The sequence below is a fragment of the Nicotiana sylvestris genome, chromosome 11 (assembly GCF_000393655.2).
Source record: "Nicotiana sylvestris chromosome 11, ASM39365v2, whole genome shotgun sequence".
Classification (NCBI taxonomy): Eukaryota; Viridiplantae; Streptophyta; class Magnoliopsida; order Solanales; family Solanaceae; genus Nicotiana; species Nicotiana sylvestris.
Genome location: NC_091067.1, coordinates 14,557,630 through 14,581,566, shown reverse-complemented (window position 1 = coordinate 14,581,566; position 23,937 = coordinate 14,557,630). Strand labels below are relative to the sequence as shown.

The 23,937-nt window shown below is 39.9% G+C and overlaps 1 protein-coding gene across 4 annotated transcripts; it reads right to left on the bottom strand.

Annotated features, from left to right (window-relative positions):
* Positions 1-1,548: 1,548 nt before the first annotated feature.
* Positions 1,549-7,641, bottom strand: LOC104245800 (ubiquitin-like domain-containing protein CIP73). 4 transcript variants are annotated; one of them, XM_009801472.2, is made up of 13 exons: positions 7,524-7,641; positions 5,278-5,416; positions 4,930-5,047; positions 4,472-4,531; positions 4,102-4,136; positions 3,826-3,895; positions 3,586-3,731; positions 3,312-3,479; positions 3,170-3,235; positions 2,970-3,084; positions 2,240-2,340; positions 2,051-2,131; positions 1,549-1,770 (listed from the first exon to the last, which is right to left on the bottom strand). In XM_009801472.2, the coding sequence occupies exons 2-13, from the start codon at positions 5,392-5,394 to the stop codon at positions 1,762-1,764; spliced, it is 1,086 nt and encodes a 361-aa protein (XP_009799774.2). In that variant the 5' UTR covers positions 5,395-5,416; positions 7,524-7,641; the 3' UTR covers positions 1,549-1,761. The 4 variants fall into 4 exon arrangements, with proteins under 4 accessions (XP_009799774.2, XP_009799777.2, XP_009799776.2 ...); XM_009801475.2 differs by having other exon boundaries at positions 2,240-2,307; XM_009801474.2 differs by having other exon boundaries at positions 3,586-3,725.
* Between the last annotated feature and the right edge of the window lie 16,296 nt (positions 7,642-23,937).

Sequence of the window (23,937 nt, the reverse complement as noted above, 5' to 3'; positions counted from 1 at the left end):
AAAAATTTATTTGTTTCTTTATTATTTCTTAATGTTAAAAACTTATTTTTCGCACAGGACTTTGTAATATTAATAGCGTGAAGTACATTTCACGTGTCACAAATGTTGATAGATAAACTAACAAGTAATGCTAGATGAACTTTAATTCCTTTTACAAACTAAAATCGGATGCACATTTAGGTTCATGATTATATAAATACGAATTAAAACTATAAAAGTCAAATCGAAATAATTTTTCAAAAATTACGTCAGTCTAAAGATAATTTTTATATGAGTTATCACAATTGTTCACCAAAAAGATTAGATTAGACCAAAATTTTAAAATAATATCTTATGTTAATACCAAATCAAATGCCCCTAAAGAATAGTATTTTTTTTGTAAGGGAAATAAGAAGCTTTGGATGAATTCTGCTACCAATCAAAGAGGGGATGTTAATAAGTCGTTTGTGAAAAAGTAACGAATTCTCAAGTGCTACAAGTATTTTTAAAATTAATAAGACGGTAAACATAAACTTATGAGATTACATTTATGACATCAAACTAAAAAGATCCTACTACCAAATCCTATAAAAGCAAGAACATATTTAATATTTGGTGATTTATTACTTCTCGTTGAGAGAATGAATAATTATAAGAGGTGATGTGACCCTCCTTCCAGAACAATTAATCGTTGAACACATTGGTACTAGCAGTGCTGAAGATTTCTCAATAAGGGAATTCTTAAATATGAATACGTGCATGGATGTCGAGTAAGATGAAAAGTCAATTTTAGTGTTTCGTGAATGTGACTATAAATTGTGATATGTCATAATATAGATCAATCAAACTACATATAGTTTGTTAATGAGAATCATGTCCTTACAAGTTCTTGATTGTGGAAGAAGTTAAGTTTTCAGCGGATAAAAAAAATCTTTGCTAGCATATATATATATATATATGCAATAACCATTCACAATCCTATTTGTAAGAGAACTTTAACCTTGAGCTATAGATGAATCTTCATCCTCAAAATCTCAAATATGTAAATAGAAATAACAGCCATAAGAAATTTTTTATTTTTTGCTTCTTTTGATTGGTAGGACATGACAAGAAAATTTATGGTCTACTAAAACACGTCTAATAAAGAATTACCCACCAATAAACTCATGATGCTCGAAATATGTTCTTAAACTTTTGCATGGTAACTCATCTAGCAGCATTTTTATGAAACTTTTGGAGAAGTGCCTAAAACCTGAGTTTGCAATGATTTGAGGAACAAAACTTTTTATGATTGAGCTGTTGATTAATTTGCATTCCTTCAAATTTAGCTTACAACCTAATTATTCTTTCTAAATTTCTAATGCTTTATACGACATCTTTTTGATTCAACACATTTGTTGATCATTAATGGAATAACATCAACTGTGTTTTTATATAATTCTTTCTTCTTCGGTATATTTTCAATTGATATGATATTTAACGTGCAACGCACGTTCATAGAAAGTAGTATGTATATATAATCTGAAGGCAACATATGTAAAAGCGTAAATCATGAAAAGACAACACCAATGAGCAGAAAGCTTAAAATCCTTTGTCAAAGGTTTTTAAGGGAAGATCAATTCAGTGAAAAATCGTCACAAAACAGACAAGAAAATAACTACAAAGTTCCACAGAGAAGACTGATTTAACTATCTATTAGTAATTGGGAACATGTTGTCGTCAGCTGATCATACCCCAAACACATGATGTACTACAACAAAATAGGCTCCCACAACAAAGGCATCACTCCATCTGTGTCAAAAACAGCAACCAAAAACTAAATTAATAAGTATGTTCAGCACCTACCATAATCTGACACAACAACAACAATAACAACGACCCAGTGAAATTTCACTAGTGGGATCTGGGGATGATAGTATGTACACAGACCTTACCCCGTTACCTTGTTTTGTTCTTCCTAAAATTATAAGGTTCTATGTGGAAGCAACAGGAAGAGGTCTTACGTAGAGAGGATGAAAGAACTCAAACTGCCGGCATAATGGACAGGAAAACTTAAATTCTATAGTAATACCCTTTGTCGTTTTGCATGCGATGGGCTTTCAGCAAAATCAGCTGTTTGTCGATGAGAGGTCCCAACATCTTCATTAGCAGGCTGCACAAACACGTCGATGCTTAGACTGAAAGCTGAGTCTATGCTAGTTGCGTAAGTGTAGAGCATAAGATTGTACTATTTAACATTCAAGGGGCAAAATACACTTACTTCACCAGCTGATTCATAAGCACTTCTTGCTTCTATAATTGATGGTCCAGAAGATACACCTAATATCCCTGCGTTGTCAACGACATTATTCACAGTTGCACCTGCAGGTGTAGCAGCTTGAAGTTCACCACTAAGGAACATACTTCTCAAAAATTGTCTAACTTCCGTAGGTACGCCACTTCCTGGTGGCACCTGAACTTCACTTTGATTAGCTGTGGCAACTATGGGTCTAAGAAAGTATCTGGTGTATCTGACTCATAGCATATTGGGTGCTGGTCTTCCTAATTAAGAATAAAGATCATAGAATGATCTTTGAAAAATATTTTAAACCAAATTCAGGGACTCGACGAGATCTAGATGCTTTTATCCCTTTTTATAGCAGTAAAACGCCAATGCATCTTCAAAATTTCTATTTTGGATACCTCTTCTAGTTGTTAGTAAATCCAACTTAGCTCTTAACCTCTTTACAGCCACTGACACTTTTTTCCTTTGATTTAAAAAGAAGAAGAAAAAAAACTTGATATTGAAACTGATATTTTTATTTTGAATAATAAGCATTGACCAAGAGACGAGTCTAAATGGAGAAACTAGTAAGTAATAATTTCACAATGGGACTATATTATTTCATTTCTATTTATGGTGCACATAAGACTACGCGTTCATCTTACCTTGCTCATTTGCCAGCGTACATAAATAATGTCAAATCTTATGAACTATCTACATAACGAACCTCCTATCATTTGTGTACCGACTTGCCTCTGGTGCAGCCTTGTATCATTATCACTTACTAAACCAGAGTTGATCAGCCTGTGTATTGTTGAGAGCAGCACAGAATAAAGTTCTTCCTGTTGACATACAGAACGTTGGATTTACAAAGTTTAATAGTCAGATATAGATTTGGTTTTAGTAGAGGAACAATGACGAGGCTACCTGGATGGACAGTGGACCCGAGTCGGTTATATAGACTGCAGGGCCAGCGTTAACTACGGCATGACTCTGAAAACAATAACAAGCATGGTCATGTTATTAAGAGGAAAAAATAATCCATTTAGTAGAGAGCAAAGTATAGTACCGCATTGTCACCCATTTGGACTCCCATCACTGCGCGGCCAAGTTCAAGAAAATATGCACCTAGATTGTTGAACATTGTTCCGATTGTTGTCTGTGCATTTAACTGGGTTCCCTGGCGCACCCTCGGATCACCCACGTTCAGATTTTGGCGCAGATCCCTTTCCAATTCCTATGCCAACAGAAACTCCAACCAGTCAAAAATGTTGGGCTGATCTTAGAACATTTGAAGGAATTGGAGAGCAGTTAATAAAACATAAGCAGGAACAAGCACTTACGAGAAAGCGCTGTGCAGTTTGGCTAATAAGCATATCCCTAGTGGACGACAGCAGTCTTGCTAATTGTTCTACTTCTGGAATTCCTTGTGAAGGAGTGAAAGTATTGGATGCACTTCCGAGTACCTCATTCGTATTGTTTTCTGTTCCTGATTATAGAAAATGAAGAACAGATTAACTATGACCCTCTGATCCACATACCTCTAAAGTGAAAGGAAAACATAAAAGAGGAAGAGAACTGACCGTTCATACTATATTCTCGTCTCATTATGCTGAGATATCGTGACAAACTTTCTATAGAGTTGGGGATTTCCTGCAACAATCAGACTATTATACGGTACTTCTGTACAACCTAAATTACAAATTCCAAGAAGATACTACTATAATATTTTGAACTGCAGACACAACCCCCTCAATATTACGCTTTTGCGGAGGATGTATACACACATAAGCATATTGAAGAACAAGAACTATAAGGATGGTCAGTATGATAAATTGATAATATGCAAATGAAATCACCTGTTGAGTATCTGGAGAAATCTCATCAGTAGCAGCTGAGGTGGAGCATGTACAAGTACAACAGACAGGAGTAAGTAACAGCTAGCTCAAATTAGGCATTAGAACAAAATGAGTTAACTGAATAGAAATGTAAAGATACGAAGTATAATCTTCTTCGGCTAGAATAGAGAGAACTGATCATGAGCCGAAGGTCAAATGCATTAAAAATATTTGAGAAGTATTAAATGGTTTTGAAATTTTCTAATTCACTTGCAATACAAAAGAAATTAAACAAAGAACAACCAGTAAACAAATTCTAATGGATATTTAGGATGAGATTGTCTACCCAACTTCTCAACCAACATCATATATATTAAAGAAAGCTCATTACCAAAGGATGACATGCTCTGGACAGTGCAAATCAGATGCAAAGTATCACCATGTTGAATATCTGATTAGCGTTAAGACTCCAATGGGGAAAGAGTGGCTTGCTCTAGTGGTGAGCACCCTTCACTTCCAACCAAGAGGTCGTGAGTTCGAGTCACCCCAAGAGCAAGGTAGGTAGTTCTTGGAGGGAGGGAGCTGAGAGTCTATCGGAAACAGCCTCTCTACCCCAGGGTAGGGGTAGGGTCTGCGTACACACTACCCTCCCAAGACCCCATTAGTGGGATTATACTGGGTTGTTGTTGTTGTTGTTGTTGTTTACTCCAATAGGGAAAGAAATAATAAGATCAAGAGACACTGGAACACTACTTTGAGAAACTACTGTGGTAGCAAGCAAAATTGCGAAAGAACTTTACATTATACTATACTAAAGATGATTATACATAAAGTGAATAAAAAGGATACTGTATGAAGAAAGGAGGTCATCATCCTGTAAGACTTTTCCACAATAGATTAGACGCTGTTGTTCCATTGGCATCCCAATCAAAAGATATACGTGTTCTTTCAAGTTCCATACTCTCCTCTGCATGACATCACAAATGGAGATCAGCACATAACCAAGAACCTTTTTTAGTGATTAAAAAAGTGAATGCATGCGTAAACTACGTGGTTGTGCAAACGAATATAACATGGTTTAGTGTTAAACATGCACAATTAATGTATCACACAAATTTCTTTTACTTAAAGAAATAGGAAATAGTTCAGAAGTTTGCTATCCATCTGAAACAAATAGCCCTTAGCGGAGGTAAGTACCTGATTGCTAATACGCAAATTGTGGGTTTCAGAACTCATAGTTTTTACTTTTATCTCAATCGTCGTATCAATGCCTTCAGCTTTATGGCCCTCAGAAGCTTCACCAGTGTGAGTCATTTCCTTTCAACAGCTTAAGCACCTGAAACAGGTAAAAGTAATCTATAGTGTTTCTCGATTGTTTATGTGTTCAACATGTATATAAGATAACGGGGACTACCAGTTGACTGTGCGATCCATCCTCAATATCAATACGAGAGCAGAAATTTACAATGAAAATGAAACTTAAGAAGCAAGAACCGAGGAGAAAGTAAATACTTTTTCGATACAGATAGTACGTCTAGAGGAGAATAATATAACGCTTGCAACTAGCCAAAGAAAAGAAGCCGAATGAGTAGTTAACAAAAACAATTATATTTCATGAAAAGTTTCAGAACATCTATCCAAGCAAGCGGTATGAATGTTTAGCCAACTTTCAATTATGATGCATATCGTCAATATGGAGTATAGGGAAAACTTAACAAGTTAGCTTCCAGTTAAACAGCAACTAGTCTTAACCAGACGGAAAGAAACATTTATTTGAGATTCAGTCCTGTTTAACTTGCAGTAATGAATTTATACGTACATATTATATGGAAATCTATTATTAGTTTAGAGCTTGTTAAGATTATAATGTCAACTTACATTGTGTAACACCCAAGACTATAGACAGAGTCCCACATCGGCAAAACACAAGCGGGATGCTTGGTATATAAGTTAACAAGCCTTAGACCCTAGTGACGCGTTTTAAACCCGTGAGGGACTAGGCCCAGAGCGAACAATATCACTAGCGGGCTGGGCTGTTACAGATGGTATCAGAGCCACTCTTGTATCAGCCTTGCCGATGGTGGGTCAGAGTTCAACTGAGTTTAGGCAAATCTCGGTTAGGTGGGGCAAACCTTAGTGCTGAGTCTAGGCAAATCCTATGCGGTGGGGCAAACCTAAGCGAGGACGCTGAGTCCATAAGAGGGGGTGTATGTAACACCCCAGACTTTAGATAGAGTCCCACATCGGCAAAACACAAGAGAGATGCTGGGTATATAAGTTAACAAGCCTTAGACCCTAGTGACGCGTTTTAAACCCGTGAGGGCCTAGGCCCAGAGCTAAATTTAAATCCAACAATCAAGTAAACAACAAATTCATGAAAGTTACTTGTTGAGGACGCTGAGTTCATAAGAGGGGGTGTATGTAACACCCCAGACTTTAGACAGAGTCCCACATCGGCAAAACACAAGAGAGATGCTGGGTATATAAGTTAACAAGCCTTAGACCCTAGTGACGCGTTTTAAACCCGTGAGGGCCTAGGCCCAAAGCTAAATTTAAATCCAACAATCAAGTAAACAACAAATTCATGAAAGTTACTTGTTTCATTCTACGGCTAAGATAAAATGAAATTCATTTCCCAAAGGGTACACATCACATTTCGAACATTGATACATGGTATGTAAGTAGAGAAGGGTAGAGGCGGGGGCCCATATTTTTTGAATCTTGCACCACTGGCCCTCGGGATATCTCTGTTCTTAAGCGAAAGAAAATGAACCTTAATGATTATTGAAACCGAAGAGACCAAGAAAGTTTTCAACACAAAACAACAACAACAACAACAACAACCCAGTATAATCCCACATGTGGGGTCTGGGGAGGTTAGTGTGTAAGTAGACCTTATCCCTGACCCGGAGGGTAGAGAGGCTGTTTCCGAAAGCTTTCAACACAAAGCACCACTTAATTAGCTAATGAAATTCTCTATGAGAAAGACCAAATGCTATCACGAAAAATTGCTCATTTCATATCCTCTCTGCGTTCATATCTGATTTTGAAGCACACAACAAACTAAAATGCTTAAAGGAAAAGCTCTTTTATCAGAGTCCAGATTGAAAAAGTTAATTAAGATAAACACCAATCTTATCATCCATATAAAGACATTCCCATATATGGGGGATTTTTTTATACATAAACTGAATGTAGGGGTTAGAAATCAAGACTTCAAGAAGGAAAAAGAAAACGATTCAGATAGAAACAATCAAACTAAAAATTATAAGAAGCTTTATCAAAAACCTGAAAACACCCAAAAAATTCATCACTCAATTCACTGAAAAAACACAGTAAAATCACTGGGTAATAATAACCTGAAGAAAAAGAGAAGAAACTTATGTAACGCCCAGAAGGAGAGAATTGTTGAATGTGAACAGCTATATATGAAGAAGGCTTACTCTTTTTGTCTTTGCTGGACATTTATTCTGTAATCCATTTTGGATTGTGCCTACTCTTACACTTCTTCAACTTCGTGGCAATTGAGGCAATGTTTTGCAGCTTCACTTTTTTTTTTTTCTTTCTTTTGACTATATGTTTGAAGCATCAACAGTCCAAAATTTACATATTCAGATACTCTACAAAAAGTACTATAGGATAGAATAATTACCCATTCAAAAATTTTAAAAAGTCATAGTACAAATCGTAATCAAATAAAAAATTGTTTGACTCTCGAAACTCATGTCATCTATATTAGCACGGATGAAGTATATAATTTAAAGTTTCTTTTCACCTATTAGCAGTGTATTAAGATTTGTATTAGAAATGAATTTAATAGTGATATTCATGCTTATCATTATAGATTTAAACATTGTTTGGGTGAATAAAGTGAAAAATTAAAATTTCATTGTTTGGATTTTCTTGAATAGATATCATGATTTATTGAAATTGTTGATAAACTGAGATTGGAGTTGGCTTGGGATATTATTTAGAAGTTGTGGTTAAAATTTAAAGCTTTCGCTAAATATTTTAGCTATTTGATGATGTTTTTCATGAGTTAAATTTCTTAGGAGGACGAAATTTAATTTTTGTATAATATATTATACAATATTAAAACAAGTATATATGTTGTATAATATTATATATTAGGTGTAAAAATACTGTACAAAAAAAATAATGAGTTATGCAACTGTAAACTTGAAACATGACTACGTAGGTACAATGTAGTGTAGTGAGTTGTATTTTTGTTAAAATCTCTCTATTGAATACATATTTTTTAAATTTACAATTAAAAGAATATGTGTAATAACTGCCCTAGGCCAGTTTAGGAGTGTGCATAATTTGGTATGTTCCAAATTATAGAACAAAAACAAAAATTCGTATTTCAATTTTGGTATTTGGTTTAAAATTTTTAAAAATTGAATATTTAGAAAAACAATGCCGAAACGAATATTATATTAGAATACATACTGTATACACACAATACATATATATTAGATGATCTTGTGCAAAATGTGAAGTGTTAGTTAGCGTGGCCAAGAACTGTACATACTTAAATTCACAATTTTGATTATAGGGAAAGGACATAAATATTCCTCCAAATTATGGTAGAAATTTTCAGTTATACAGTTAATCTTTGCAAGGGTCTTATTTCCCCTTTAAAATCTTTTGAAACAGAATAAATACAGTACCCTTGGATGGTGAGTTGGCATAGAGAGTGCTCACTCTATTGAAAGCGTGTGAGAGGCAAAAAAAAATAAAAAATAATGGCATGACCACTTAAACTTGTACCAGTTTGCCAATCCGGTAAACAAACTTATACATATTTCATTTTGACACCTCAACTTGATGAACCGAATACAAATAAATACTTCTGATTGAACGCGGTTTTCACTCGCCGTGACATGGATGACACGTTACATACTAAGTTTTTTATTCTTGACATGTGTAAAATGTGGGGCCTACTTTTTAAAAAACACAATTTTCCAGATTTTAAATTTATTTTCTTTTCTTCTTTTCTTTCTTTTCATCTCTTCCTCTTCACCATAGCAACAACGATCCTTCTAAGACATAACCTTCAACCATCAGTGAGAACCACAAATTGAATACAATAATAGTGCTGAGGAGGTGTCCAAACTGGAATAACAACTTCAAGAACGCGGGGAAGGGTCACCATAAATGAAAATGAGATCTGTGGGTTCATCAACACTAGCACCAAATAGTGGCAAATATTTCTGGTGGAGTTGGCCGGAGGAACGATCTATAGAGAACAAATTTACTTTTCTATAGGTTTAATTTCAGATGTTTGAGAAGTGTTTGTAGTGTATTAGGGTGTTATCTAAAAGAAGTGGACAACGATAGGTAGTCGTCGGTGAAGTGTTTTAGACCATAAGCTCCCTCTTTTATGGTAAAATATGATGATGGTCATGTTCTGATTTTTGTGGTGGTGCTTGCCGATTTTAGTCGCCTGCGATGAAGGTTCTGGTAGTCTTACATTTAAGGTGATTTTTCATGGTCAAGATAGAAAGTAGAGGTTGTTGTGGTAGAATGTTTTCTTAAAATCTTTTTTGTTGGTCGGGCCATAAGCTCCCTCTTTTTGATTTTGATGTAATAACACGACTGCGGACCGGAACCTCGACGGAACGGCATCTCAATCGGCTCTCCACCTCGGTATACTCCATCACTATTCCTACTTCTGAACTACACGCGACCTGATTCCTTTATAGCCAAGGATATGTAGGCAGCTCAGATACCAGAGCTCGGTCACATTCTCCTTTCTTTTAGCTTTTGGTCTCTGTAAATAAAGGTCGGGTCAAAAAAACTGTCTAGTCGTTCTTTGTCTGAAAATACTTCGTGTTTCCAGTCAAAGAGGGGCAACTGTGTCATTTTTTACCCTCCCTGAGATTTCACACATGTTAGCGTAAATATTGAATTTAGGTTTAATATCGCTATTTTAAATAGTTTTGACTCTTTTACTTTATTTTATCACAAAAATAAAAATTACAAAAATATTTTTCATCGTTAGGTTAAAGTCAATTAGTATATTTATATTTATAGTATTATAACATTTGAAAATATAAAAAATTAAATAAAAATAATGTCACTTTTAGTATTTAGTTTTATTCTAGTAATTTATTTTAATTGGAAATGATTTCACAATTTTATAGTTATTATTTTAGGAATTAATATTTTTTAGTCTACTAGAGTTAAAGGCCACTTTTTAAGGTAAATTTGGCCCAATTCGAATCTAGCCCATAATAACCCAAACCCAATACCCCTAAAACCCGAAAAAGACACTTAAAACAACCCCAAACCTATCTTCTTATATACACACACTAGACCAAAAACCAAAAGGAGGGATCAGTCGTTTTTAGACCTAGGGACAAAAAAAATCGGCAGCCCTTGATCATCTTCTACAGACCCCTCATCTTGGATCATCCTCTTCAGAAGAAAAAAGCCATCAGCTGTGACCCCTAAACAAAGGACCATCTCCATCATCTTCACAAAAAGAAGCAGCCATGAGAGATTTTAAGTTTGGAGGATAGCCGTTTGGACAAAAACAGAAGCTGGAGATAATCTTCTCCAACAGATCCACACCCAAAAAACACCAAACGACCTTCTTCTCCATCAAGGCCAAACCTTCAGCACCCTTCTTCTTCAACACAAAAAACCCTAGAGATAAAGAGAACAAACTCATCAACCGCAGGACCATCTTCCTCAGCGCACCACAATCAGGCATTCCCTCTCCTTCATCTACACAAAAAATGACTCATCCCCATAACTCTCAGCCTACACCCAACCTTCTTCACCTCTCAAGACCGTTGCTTTCCTCCAGCAAACTCCTGAAAAACAATTGAACACCCAGCGACCCATCTCCTTAACTCCGACGAGCCGCAACGTCTTCATCACTTCACAGTCGATAAAACTACCTTCAATTTCAGGTCACAACCAGTTTTAAGGGTCTGAAAATCTAGGCTTAAGCATTGCACGATAACATCAAGCAATCGTATTGTGATGACCCAGCCGGTCGTTTTAAGAATTAACACCCTGATCCCCTATTAACTTCTTTCCCCGTGTTTGTTTCTGCTATTGTGAGTTGCCAGGAGGATTTATTTGGAGTTTCGGAGAGTTTTGGGACACTTAGTCCCTTAATGAGAGTTTAAGTTGTAGAATTTGGGGCATAGTTGGAGCAGTGTGAAGACGACCTTGGAATGGAATTCCGATGGTTCCATTAGCTCCGTTGGGTGATTTCGGGCTTAGGGGCGTGTTTGGATTGTGTTTTGGAGGTCCGTAGCTAATTTAGGCTTGAAATGCCAAAAGTTAAATTTTTGGAAGTTTCCGGTTCAATAGTGAGATTTTGATCTAAGGGTTGGAATGAGATTCCGGAAGTTAGAGTAGCTCCTTAGTGTTGAATGTGACGTTTGTACAAAATTTCAGGTCATTCGAAAGAGGGTTGATAGACTTTTTGATTGAAAGCGTAATTTGAGAGTTTTTAGATTTCTTAGGCTTGGATTCAATGTTAATTGGTTGATTCGATGTTGTTTGTGGTATTTTGAAGGTTTGTATAAGTTTGGATATTGGTATATGACTTGTTCGTGCCTTCGGTTGAGGTCCCAGCCTCGGGATGATTTCGGATGGTTAACGGGATGTTTGAAGTTGGGAATTTACAGTTGAAGCTACTGAGTTGCCATCATAACCGCACATGCGTGTGTGGTACTGTAGGTGCGGAACCGCAAAAGTGGCTGGGAGACTGCAGATGCGGCCAGATGAGGAAAGGCTAGAAGCCGCAGGTGCGGAACTATCCACGCACCTGCGTGACCACAGATGCGGTAATGTGGTCACATGTGCGGAAATGGGAATTTAATGAAAAGTCGCAGGTGCGACTTGGTCTCCGCGGAAGCGGGGACGCAGATGCGGTCCTAGGGCCACAGGTGTGGTCCCAGGGTCGCAGGTGCGGTTTCACTGATTAGAAAAAGGGCAGAAACGAGGGTTTAGTTTCAAAACTTGGAAAATTAATTTGGGAGCTCAGGATTGGCGATTTTGAGAGATTTTTACCTGGGTATTTGGGTAAGTAATTCTTACTCGGTTTTGATTAATTTCCACGAATCTATGCTTAAATTCATCCTTTAAATTCGAATTTGGGGTGGAAAAATTAGAGAAAAGATAGAAAAGTTCCTAGACCTAACTTTTGAGTTTGGATCAAGATTTTGATGTCGTATTGGAGTAATTTCTATATATATGAACTCATGAGAGTATGAGGTTTTTGAATTTGTAAATTTTACCCTATTCCGAGACGTGGGCCCGAGGGGCGTTTTGGTTATTTTTCTTAATTTCGCGTATTAGCTTAGAATTAAGTAGTGGAATCAGTTACTTGAAGTTATATTTATATTATGCAATTGAATTGAATAGATTTGGGCCATTTGGAGTCGAGTACTCATGGAAAGAGTGTGGTTTCGGGTTGATTTTGAGCCGGTTCGAGGTAAGTGACTTGTCTAACCTTGTGTGGAGGAAACTCCCCTTAGGATTTGGTATTTTTGATATTTGAAATACCTTGTATGTAAGGTGACGAGTGTGTACTTGTGCTAATTGTTGGAAATCCTGTTTTCATTAAATAACTTTAATTGTGTTTTTTCGTTCTTGTTTATTCTACTTGCAATTAAGCCTGCTATTAGCTTAGGGAATCATGTCTAATTGCCTTATTTGCTTTATTTGCTCCAACTGCCTTATTTGGACTATGTGAAGCATGCTAGGTTAGAAATACCCGTTTTATCTTGGAGCAAAACTGAATTTAATTGAGTATTCTTCGTGTTGTTGCTGCGTGTTTACTTTGGGACTACGAGACGGTATCTTGGGAGATCCCCTGCACACACACACACACACACACACACACACACACACACACACACACACACACACATATATATATATATATATATATATATATATATATATATTGATTTGGACTGTAGTGCGGGATACCAAGAGATCCCCATCACATATTGAGGATACTAAGAGATCCTTGTGATACCGAGAGATCCCCAACATATATATTGAGGATACCAAGAGATCCTCGGTATACTGAGAGATCCCTCGGCACACATATTGAGGATATTAAGAGATCCTCGGGATACTGAGAGGTCCCCGGTTGTTATCTCTATGTTGAGTTGTATTCCTTTTCGTGATTATTTTGTCTCTGTTATAGTTGTTGTTGTTCTTTATATCATGTGTTACTTCTTACTATTGTACTTAATTATACTGTCTTATTCTATATTGTTATATCTTATATTTCATTTAATCTCAGTAGGGCCCTGACTTTCCTCATCACTACCCGACCGAGGTTAGGCTTGGCAGTTATTGAGTACTGTTGTGGTGTACTCATGCCCTTTCTGCACATGTTTTTCATGTGCAGATCCAGGTACTTCGACTCAGTCCTATCACCCTTGAGGCGAGGAGACTTTTCCAGAGACTTCGAGGTATATCTGTCGCGTCCGTAGACCGAAGAGTCCCTTTCTATTCTCTCTTTAACTATTAGCCCTTCTGTATTTTCTTTTGTTAGACATTCTGGAGTTAGATACTTGTAGACATTCAAAAGCTTGTGATTTCATGAGATTCCAGGTTTTGGGAAATGTTGTTTAGTTTCAAGAGTTTGTATTTTATATGCTCAGCGGCATCTTATACACTTCGTTATGTTATTTCTGTAGTTATGGTTAATTTTATTCTGTTATTTCTGTTTCCACAATTTGTTAGGCTTACCTAGTCGTAGAGACTAGGTGCTGTCACAATAGTTCACAGAGGGCGAACTGGGGTCGGGACAAGTTGGTATCAGAGCTCTAGGTTCATAGGAGTCATGATTCACAAGCGGTTTGTTAGAGTCTCGCGGATCGGTACGGAGACGTATGTATTTATCTACAAGAGGCTATGTAACTATTAGGAAAATTACACTTCATTTGATTTCCTTGTCGTGTGAGATTTTTGATATCACAATTCTAAACTTCTGTCTTCTATTCTCTCACATATGGTAAGGACACGTGCTACCAGAGATGATCAGGCACCCGCACCCCCTACTTGAGCTGTCAAAGGTCGGGGCCGGGGTAGAGGTCGAGGAAGCACATGTGGTGCAGCCAGGGCACCCGCGCGAGCTGCCACCGAGGTGCCACCAGTATTTCTAGCTGGAGTCCAGGCCCTTGATACACCTACTGCTACTACTACTCCAGCGCTCCAGGAGACTCTTGCGCAGTTCATGAGCATGTACACCACTCTGGCTCAGGCAGGGTTGCTTCCCCTTGCTGCAGCTACATCTCAGGTCAGGGGAGGAGCACAGACTCCTACCGCCTGCACTCCTGAACAACGAGTGCGTGTTGATCAGGTCCCAAAGATTATTCCTGTACAGCCTACAGTACCAGATTAGCCCGAGTTTAGGGCAGTAGTTTCCGAGGATGAACAGTTGAGTCTTGAGAGGTTCAAGAAGTATAAGCCTCCTGTATTCAGTGGTCTAGCATCAGATGATGCTCTGGGATTTCTAGATGAGTGCCATCGTATTCTCCGTACCATGGGTATATCAGGATCGAGCGGGGTTTCCTTCACTACCTTTCAGCTTTGAGGAGTCGCCTATGAGTGGTGGCACACCTATGAGTTAGATAGTCTGGATGAGAGAGTTTGAGAGAGTATGTTCCTCAGAGCCTCAGGGATGCATGGCGCGCAGAGTTTGAGCATTTGCACCATGGTACTATGATTGTCTCGGAGTATGTTGTCTGTTACACTAGCTTGGCCAGACATGCCCCAACCTTGGTTTCTACTATTCGTGAGAGGGTTCGCCAGTTTATTGAGGAGCTTATTCTGAACATCAGGTCTAGCATGGCTTGTAAGTTGGAGATGGAGATTTCTTATCAGTAGGTGGTGCACATTGCTAGGAGGATAGGGGGTATGCATGCTAGGGATAGAGAGGAGAGGGAGGCCAAGAGGTCTCGATAGTCGGGCCATTATTTTGGTGCCCGTGCTCCAGCTGTAGTTCGTTATGATAGGGGTTATATGAGCCACCCTGTTCATTTAGCTCTTCCAACAGCCAGTGATATTCCAGCTCCTCCTAGGCCACAGAGCCTTATTATGCACCGCTAGTATCTAGTGCGCCTCCTGCGCGGGGTGCTTTCATAGGTCAGTCTAGCAGACCTGTCCCAATCCAGTCACGGTCGTCGCGTCCTCCCAAGACTTGTTTTGAGTGTGGTGACACATTCCATGTGGTGAGGGATTGCCGTAGACTTGGGAGGAGTGCACCTCTACAGACTTCTCATCCATAGCGTGCCCCATAGAGTTCTCAGGCTATGGTTACAGCTCCAATTGCTACCCCACCTTCTCAACCAGCTAGAGGTGGAGGTCGAGGAGGTAGAGGTTGCCCTAGAAGGGGAGGACATGCTCGATATTATGCCCTTCTTGCCCATACCGAAGCTGTCGTCTCCGATTCTGTCATCATAGGTTTTATCCTGGTTTGTCATAGAGATGCATCAATTTTATTCGATCCTGGCTTCACCTATTCTTATGTGTCTTCTTATTTTGCTCCATATTTGGGTGTATATCGGGATTCTTTAAGTTCCCTTATTTACCGGTCGTGTGTGGTTGCCCTGAGTGGTTTTGAGACCTGAGACGATTTTTTATTGCTCAGCATGGTAGATTTTGATGTTATCTTGGGCATGGACTGGTTGTCACCCCATTATGCTATTCTTGATTGTCACGCCAAAATCGTGATGCTGGCTATGCCAGGTGTACCACGAATAGAGTGGAGGGGTACCTTAGATCATACTTCCAGTAGAGTTATTTCATTCCTTAAGGCTCAGCGTATGATTGAGAAGGGGTGTGACGCGTATCTAGCTTATGTGAGAGATGTCAGTATTGATACCCCTACAATTGATTCAGTCCCAGTAATACGGGATTTTCCTGATGTGTTTCCAGTTGATCTTCCGGGCATGCCACCCGATAGCGATATTGATTTTGGCATTGATCTGTTGTTGGGCACTCAGTCCATTTCTATTCCTCCGTATCGTATGGCCCCTCCTGAGTTGAAGGAGTTGAATGATCAGTTACAGGAATTGCTTAATAAGGGTTTTATTCATCTCAGTATATCACCTTGGGGTGCTCCTGTCTTGTTTGTGAAGAAAAAGGATGGTTCTATGCGTATGTTCACTGATTATCACCAGTTGAACAAAGTTACAGTGAAGAATCGTTATCCTTTGCCTCGTATTGATGATTTGTTTGACCAGTTACAGGGTGCACGAGTATTTTCTAAGATTGACTTGCGTTCAGGTTACCATCAGTTGAAGATTCGGGAGCCAGATATCCTGAAAACTGCTTTCAGGACTCGGTATGATCATTACGAGTTCCTTTTTATGTTATTTGGGCTGACCAATGCCCTAGGAGCCTTCATGCATTTGATGCACAGTGTGTTTCGGCCGTATCTTGACTCGTTCGTCATTGTCTTTATTGATGATATTCTGGTATACTCCCGGAGTCGGGAAGATCATGAGCAACACCTGAGGATAGTGCTTCAAACTTTGAGAGAAAAGAAGTTATATGCTAAGTTCTCAAAATGTGAGTTTTGGTTGGATTACGTGGCATTCTTAGGCCACGTGGTATCGAGTGAGGGTATTCAGGTGGATCCGAAGAAAGTGGAAGCAGTGCAGAGTTGGCCTAGACCATCCTCAGCTATAGAGATCCACAATTTTCTTGGCTTGGAAGGTTATTGCCATCGATTTGTTGAGGGTTTTTCATCTATTGCAGCCCTTATAACCAGGCTGACCCAGAAGGGTGCTCCGTTCTAGGACGGAAGAGTGTGAGGCGAGCTTTCAGAAGCTCAAGACAGCTTTGACGACAACCCCAATTTTGATATTACCTACAAGTTCGGGGTCTTATACTTTCTATTGTGATGCCTCGAGGATTGGCCTTAGAGCGGTATTGATGCAGGACGGTAGGGTGATTGCCTACGTGTCCAGACAGTTGAAGGTACATAAGAAGAATTATCCTATCCATGATCTCGAGTTAGCTGCTATTGTTCACGCCTTGAAGATCTGGCGTCATTATTTGTACGGTGTGCCCTGTGAGATTTATACTGACCAACAGAGTTTGCAGTATCTGTTCAAGCAGAAGGACCTTAATCTACGTCTGTGGAGGCGGTTAGAGCTGATGAAGGACTATGATATCACCATTTCATATCACCCGGACAAGGCCAATGTGGTGGCCAATGCTTTGAGTCGCCGGACAGAGAGTTTGGGGAGTTTGTCTTATTTACCAGCAACGGAGAGGCCTATGGTGATGGATATTCAAGCCTTAGCCTGTCAGTTTGTGAGATTGGATCTTTCGGAGCCCAGTTGGGTTCTAGCTTGTGTGGTTTCTTGGTCTTCATTATTTGATCGTATCATAGAGCGGTAGTTTGATGACCCTCATTTGCTTGTCCTCAAGGACAAGGTTCAGCACAGTGATTCCAAGGATGTGATTATTAGTGATGATGGGGTATTGAGGATGCAGGGTCGGATATGTGTACCCAATAATGATGAGCTTTGGGAATTGATTCTAGAGGAGGCCCATAGCTTGCGATATTCTATTCATCCGAGTGCCGCGAAGATGTACCAGGATTTGAGGCAGCACTATTGGTGGATGTGGATGAAGAAATGTATAGTTGAGTTTGTAGCTAGGTGCCTCAATTGTCAGCAGGTGAAGTATGAGCACCAGAGACCGGGTGGGTTGCTTCAGTAGATAAGGATTCCGGAGTGGAAGTGGGAGAGGATCACCATAGTCTTCGTAGTGGGACTCCCACGGACTTCGAGAAAGTTCGATGCCATTTAGGTGATTGTGGATCGGCTGACCAAGTCCGCACACTTCATTCTTGTGTGTACTACCTATTCTTCAAAGCAATTGGCGGATATTTATATCGGGGAGATTGTTCGTCTGCATGGTATTCCAGTTTCCATCATTTCGGATAGAGGCACTTAGTTCACATCACGGTTCTAGAGGGCCGTGCAGTATGAGTTGGGTACTCGGGTGGAGTTGAGTACAACATTTCACCCTCAGACGGACGGATAATCTGAGCGCACTATTCAGATTCTTGAGGATATGCTCTGTGCATGTGTGATTGAGTTTGGAGGGTCTTGGGATCAGTTCTTGCCATTGGTAGAGTTTGCCTACAATAACAATTATCAGTCCAGCATTCAGATGGCACCGTATGAGGCTTTATATGGTAGGCGGTGTAGATCCTCGGTGGGTTGGTTTGAGCCAAGTGAGGCTAGATTATTGGGCACAGACTTTGTTCAGGATGCTTTGGAGAAGGTTAAGGTGATTCAAGATAGACTTCGTACATCCCAGTCCAGACAGAAGAGTTACGCAGGCCGGAAGGTTCGTGATGTTTCCTATATAGTTGGAGAGCAGGTTCTGCTTCGGGTTTCGCCTATGAAGGGTGCTATGAGATTTGGGAAGAAAGGGAAGTTGAGTCTGAGGTTTATTGGCCCTTTTGAGGTATTGCGGCGCGTTGGGGAGGTTGCTTATAAGCTTGCCTTACCTCCCAGCTTGGCAGAAGTTCATCCGGTATTTCATGTTTTGATGCTCCGAAGGTATCACGGTGACCCATCGCACGTGTTGGATTTAAGTTCAGTCCAGTTGGACAAGGATCTATCTTATGTTGAGGAGCCAGTGGCGATATTGGACAGGCAAGTTCGAAAGCTGAGGTCAAAGAACATTATATTAGTAAAGGTTCAATGGTGGGGTCAGCCGGTCGAGGAGGCGACCTGGGAGACCGAGCAGGATATGCGCAACCGTTACCCATATCTTTTCACTATTTCAGGTATGTCTCTATGCTCGTTCGAGGATGAACGAATGTTTAAGTGTAGGGGGATGTGATGACCCGGCCGATTGTTTTAAGAATTAATGTCCTGATTCCCTATTAACTGCTTTCCCCGTATTTGTTTCTGCTATTGTGAGTTGGCAGGAGGATTTATTTGAGGTTTCAGAGAGGTTTGGGACACTTAGTCCCGAAATAAGAGTTTAAGTTGTAGAATTTGGACCGTAGTTGGAGAAGTGTGAAGGTGACCTTGGAATGGAATTTCAACGGTTCCGTTAGCTACGTTGGGTGATTTAGGGCTTAGGGGCGTGTTTGGAGGTCCGTAGCTAATTTAGGCTTGAAATGCCGAAAGTTCAATTTTTGGAAGTTTCCGGTTCGATTGTGAGATTTTGATCTAAGGGTCGGAATGGGATTCCGGAAGTTGGAGTAGCTCCATAGTGTTGAATGTGATGTGTGTGAAAAATTTCAAGTCATTCGGACGAGGGTTGATAGACTTTTTGATCAAAAGCGTAATTTGAGAGATTTTGGAGTTCTTAGGCTTGAATCCAATGCCAATTGGTTGATTTGATGTTGTTTGTGATGTTTTGAAGATTTGTATAAGTTTGGATATTAGTATATGACTTGTTCGTGCTTTTGGTTGAGGTCCCGGGGGCCTCGAGATGATTTCGGATGGTTAACGGGAAATTTAGAGTTGGGAATTTGCAGCTGAAGCTGCTGAGTTGCTGTCATAACCGCACTTGCGTGTGTGGGACCGCAATAGCGGCTGGGAGACCCAAACCCAATACCCCTAAAACCCGAAAAAGACACTTAAAACAACCCCAAACCTATCTTCTTATATACACACACTAGACCAAAAACCAAAAGGAGGGATCAGTCGTTTTTAGACCTAGGGACAAAAAAAATCGGCAGCCCTTGATCATCTTCTACAGACCCCTCATCTTGGATCATCCTCTTCAGAAGAAAAAAGCCATCAGCTGTGACCCCTAAACAAAGGACCATCTCCATCATCTTCACAAAAAGAAGCAGCCATGAGAGATTTTAAGTTTGGAGGATAGCCGTTTGGACAAAAACAGAAGCTGGAGATAATCTTCTCCAACAGATCCACACCCAAAAAACACCAAACGACCTTCTTCTCCATCAAGGCCAAACCTTCAGCACCCTTCTTCTTCAACACAAAAAACCCTAGAGATAAAGAGAACAAACTCATCAACCGCAGGACCATCTTCCTCAGCGCACCACAATCAGGCATTCCCTCTCCTTCATCTACACAAAAAATGACTCATCCCCATAACTCTCAGCCTACACCCAACCTTCTTCACCTCTCAAGACCGTTGCTTTCCTCCAGCAAACTCCTGAAAAACAATTGAACACCCAGCGACCCATCTCCTTAACTCCGACGAGCCGCAACGTCTTCATCACTTCACAGTCGATAAAACTACCTTCAATTTCAGGTCACAACCAGTTTTAAGGGTCTGAAAATCTAGGCTTAAGCATTGCACGATAACATCAAGCAATCGTATTGTGATGACCCAGCCGGTCGTTTTAAGAATTAACACCCTGATCCCCTATTAACTTCTTTCCCCGTGTTTGTTTCTGCTATTGTGAGTTGCCAGGAGGATTTATTTGGAGTTTCGGAGAGTTTTGGGACACTTAGTCCCTTAATGAGAGTTTAAGTTGTAGAATTTGGGGCATAGTTGGAGCAGTGTGAAGACGACCTTGGAATGGAATTCCGATGGTTCCATTAGCTCCGTTGGGTGATTTCGGGCTTAGGGGCGTGTTTGGATTGTGTTTTGGAGGTCCGTAGCTAATTTAGGCTTGAAATGCCAAAAGTTAAATTTTTGGAAGTTTCCGGTTCAATAGTGAGATTTTGATCTAAGGGTTGGAATGAGATTCCGGAAGTTAGAGTAGCTCCTTAGTGTTGAATGTGACGTTTGTACAAAATTTCAGGTCATTCGAAAGAGGGTTGATAGACTTTTTGATTGAAAGCGTAATTTGAGAGTTTTTAGATTTCTTAGGCTTGGATTCAATGTTAATTGGTTGATTCGATGTTGTTTGTGGTATTTTGAAGGTTTGTATAAGTTTGGATATTGGTATATGACTTGTTCGTGCCTTCGGTTGAGGTCCCAGCCTCGGGATGATTTCGGATGGTTAACGGGATGTTTGAAGTTGGGAATTTACAGTTGAAGCTACTGAGTTGCCATCATAACCGCACATGCGTGTGTGGTACTGTAGGTGCGGAACCGCAAAAGTGGCTGGGAGACTGCAGATGCGGCCAGATGAGGAAAGGCTAGAAGCCGCAGGTGCGGAACTATCCACGCACCTGCGTGACCACAGATGCGGTAATGTGGTCACATGTGCGGAAATGGGAATTTAATGAAAAGTCGCAGGTGCGACTTGGTCTCCGCGGAAGCGGGGACGCAGATGCGGTCCTAGGGCCACAGGTGTGGTCCCAGGGTCGCAGGTGCGGTTTCACTGATTAGAAAAAGGGCAGAAACGAGGGTTTAGTTTCAAAACTTGGAAAATTAATTTGGGAGCTCAGGATTGGCGATTTTGAGTGATTTTTACCTGGGTATTTGGGTAAGTAATTCTTACTCGGTTTTGATTAATTTCCACGAATCTATGCTTAAATTCATCCTTTAAATTCGAATTTGGGGTGGAAAAATTAGAGAAAAGATAGAAAAGTTCCTAGACCTAACTTTTGAGTTTGGATCAAGATTTTGATGTCGTATTGGAGTAATTTCTATATATATGAACTCATGAGAGTATGAGGTTTTTGAATTTGTAAATTTTACCCTATTCCGAGACGTGGGCCCGAGGGGCGTTTTGGTTATTTTTCTTAATTTCGCGTATTAGCTTAGAATTAAGTAGTGGAATCAGTTACTTGAAGTTATATTTACATTATGCAATTGAATTGAATAGATTTGGGCCATTTGGAGTCGAGTACTCATGGAAAGAGTGTGGTTTCGGGTTGATTTTGAGCCGGTTCGAGGTAAGTGACTTGTCTAACCTTGTGTGGAGGAAACTCCCCTTAGAATTTGGTATTTTTGATATTTGAAATACCTTGTATGTAAGGTGACGAGTGTGTACTTGTGCTAATTGTTGGAAATCCTGTTTTCATTAAATAACTTTAATTGTGTTTTTTCGTTCTTGTTTATTCTACTTGCAATTAAGCCTGCTATTAGCTTAGGGAATCATGTCTAATTGCCTTATTTGCTTTATTTGCTCCAACTGCCTTATTTGGACTATGTGAAGCATGCTAGGTTAGAAATACCCGTTTTATCTTGGAGCAAAACTGAATTTAATTGAGTATTCTTCGTGTTGTTGCTGCGTGTTTACTTTGGGACTACGAGACGGTATCTTGGGAGATCCCCTGCACACACACACACACACACACACACACACACACACACACACACACACACACACACACACATATATATATATATATATATATATATATATATATATATATATATATATATATATATATTGATTTGGACTGTAGTGCGGGATACCAAGAGATCCCCATCACATATTGAGGATACTAAGAGATCCTTGTGATACCGAGAGATCCCCAACATATATATTGAGGATACCAAGAGATCCTCGGTATACTGAGAGATCCCTCGGCACACATATTGAGGATATTAAGAGATCCTCGGGATACTGAGAGGTCCCCGGTTGTTATCTCTATGTTGAGTTGTATTCCTTTTCGTGATTATTTTGTCTCTGTTATAGTTGTTGTTGTTCTTTATATCATGTGTTACTTCTTACTATTGTACTTAATTATACTGTCTTATTCTATATTGTTATATCTTATATTTCATTTAATCTCAGTAGGGCCCTGACTTTCCTCATCACTACCCGACCGAGGTTAGGCTTGGCAGTTATTGAGTACTGTTGTGGTGTACTCATGCCCTTTCTGCACATGTTTTTCATGTGCAGATCCAGGTACTTCGACTCAGTCCTATCACCCTTGAGGCGAGGAGACTTTTCCAGAGACTTCGAGGTATATCTGTCGCGTCCGTAGACCGAAGAGTCCCTTTCTATTCTCTCTTTAACTATTAGCCCTTCTGTATTTTCTTTTGTTAGACATTCTGGAGTTAGATACTTGTAGACATTCAAAAGCTTGTGATTTCATGAGATTCCAGGTTTTGGGAAATGTTGTTTAGTTTCAAGAGTTTGTATTTTATATGCTCAGCGACATCTTATACACTTCGTTATGTTATTTCTGTAGTTATGGTTAATTTTATTCTGTTATTTCTGTTTCCACAATTTGTTAGGCTTACCTAGTCGTAGAGACTAGGTGCTGTCACAATAGTTCACAGAGGGCGAACTGGGGTCGGGACAAGTTGGTATCAGAGCTCTAGGTTCATAGGAGTCATGATTCACAAGCGGTTTGTTAGAGTCTCGCGGATCGGTACGGAGACGTATGTATTTATCTACAAGAGGCTATGTAACTATTAGGAAAATTACACTTCATTTGATTTCCTTGTCGTGTGAGATTTTTGATATCACAATTCTAAACTTCTGTCTTCTATTCTCTCACATATGGTAAGGACACGTGCTACCAGAGATGATCAGGCACCCGCACCCCCTACTTGAGCTGTCAAAGGTCGGGGCCGGGGTAGAGGTCGAGGAAGCACATGTGGTGCAGCCAGGGCACCCGCGCGAGCTGCCACCGAGGTGCCACCAGTATTTCTAGCTGGAGTCCAGGCCCTTGATACACCTACTGCTACTACTACTCCAGCGCTCCAGGAGACTCTTGCGCAGTTCATGAGCATGTACACCACTCTGGCTCAGGCAGGGTTGCTTCCCCTTGCTGCAGCTACATCTCAGGTCAGGGGAGGATCACAGACTCCTACCGCCTGCACTCCTGAACAACGAGTGCGTGTTGATCAGGTCCCAAAGATTATTCCTGTACAGCCTACAGTACCAGATTAGCCCGAGTTTAGGGCAGTAGTTTCCGAGGATGAACAGTTGAGTCTTGAGAGGTTCAAGAAGTATAAGCCTCCTGTATTCAGTGGTCTAGCATCAGATGATGCTCTGGGATTTCT

What these genes read in the sequence shown, in the direction of transcription:
- LOC104245800 (XM_009801472.2), bottom strand. Translation starts at nt 5,394, where the DNA reads ATGACTCACACTGGTGAAGCTTCTGAGGGCCATAAAGCTGAAGGCATT. An exon ending in ATTTGCGTATTAGCAATCAG is followed by an intron (nt 5,048 to 5,277) that starts GTACTTACCTCC and finishes GATGTCATGCAG; the next exon opens with AGGAGAGTATGGAACTTGAA. An exon ending in CCAGAGCATGTCATCCTTTG is followed by an intron (nt 4,137 to 4,471) that starts GTAATGAGCTTT and finishes GCTCCACCTCAG; the next exon opens with CTGCTACTGATGAGATTTCT.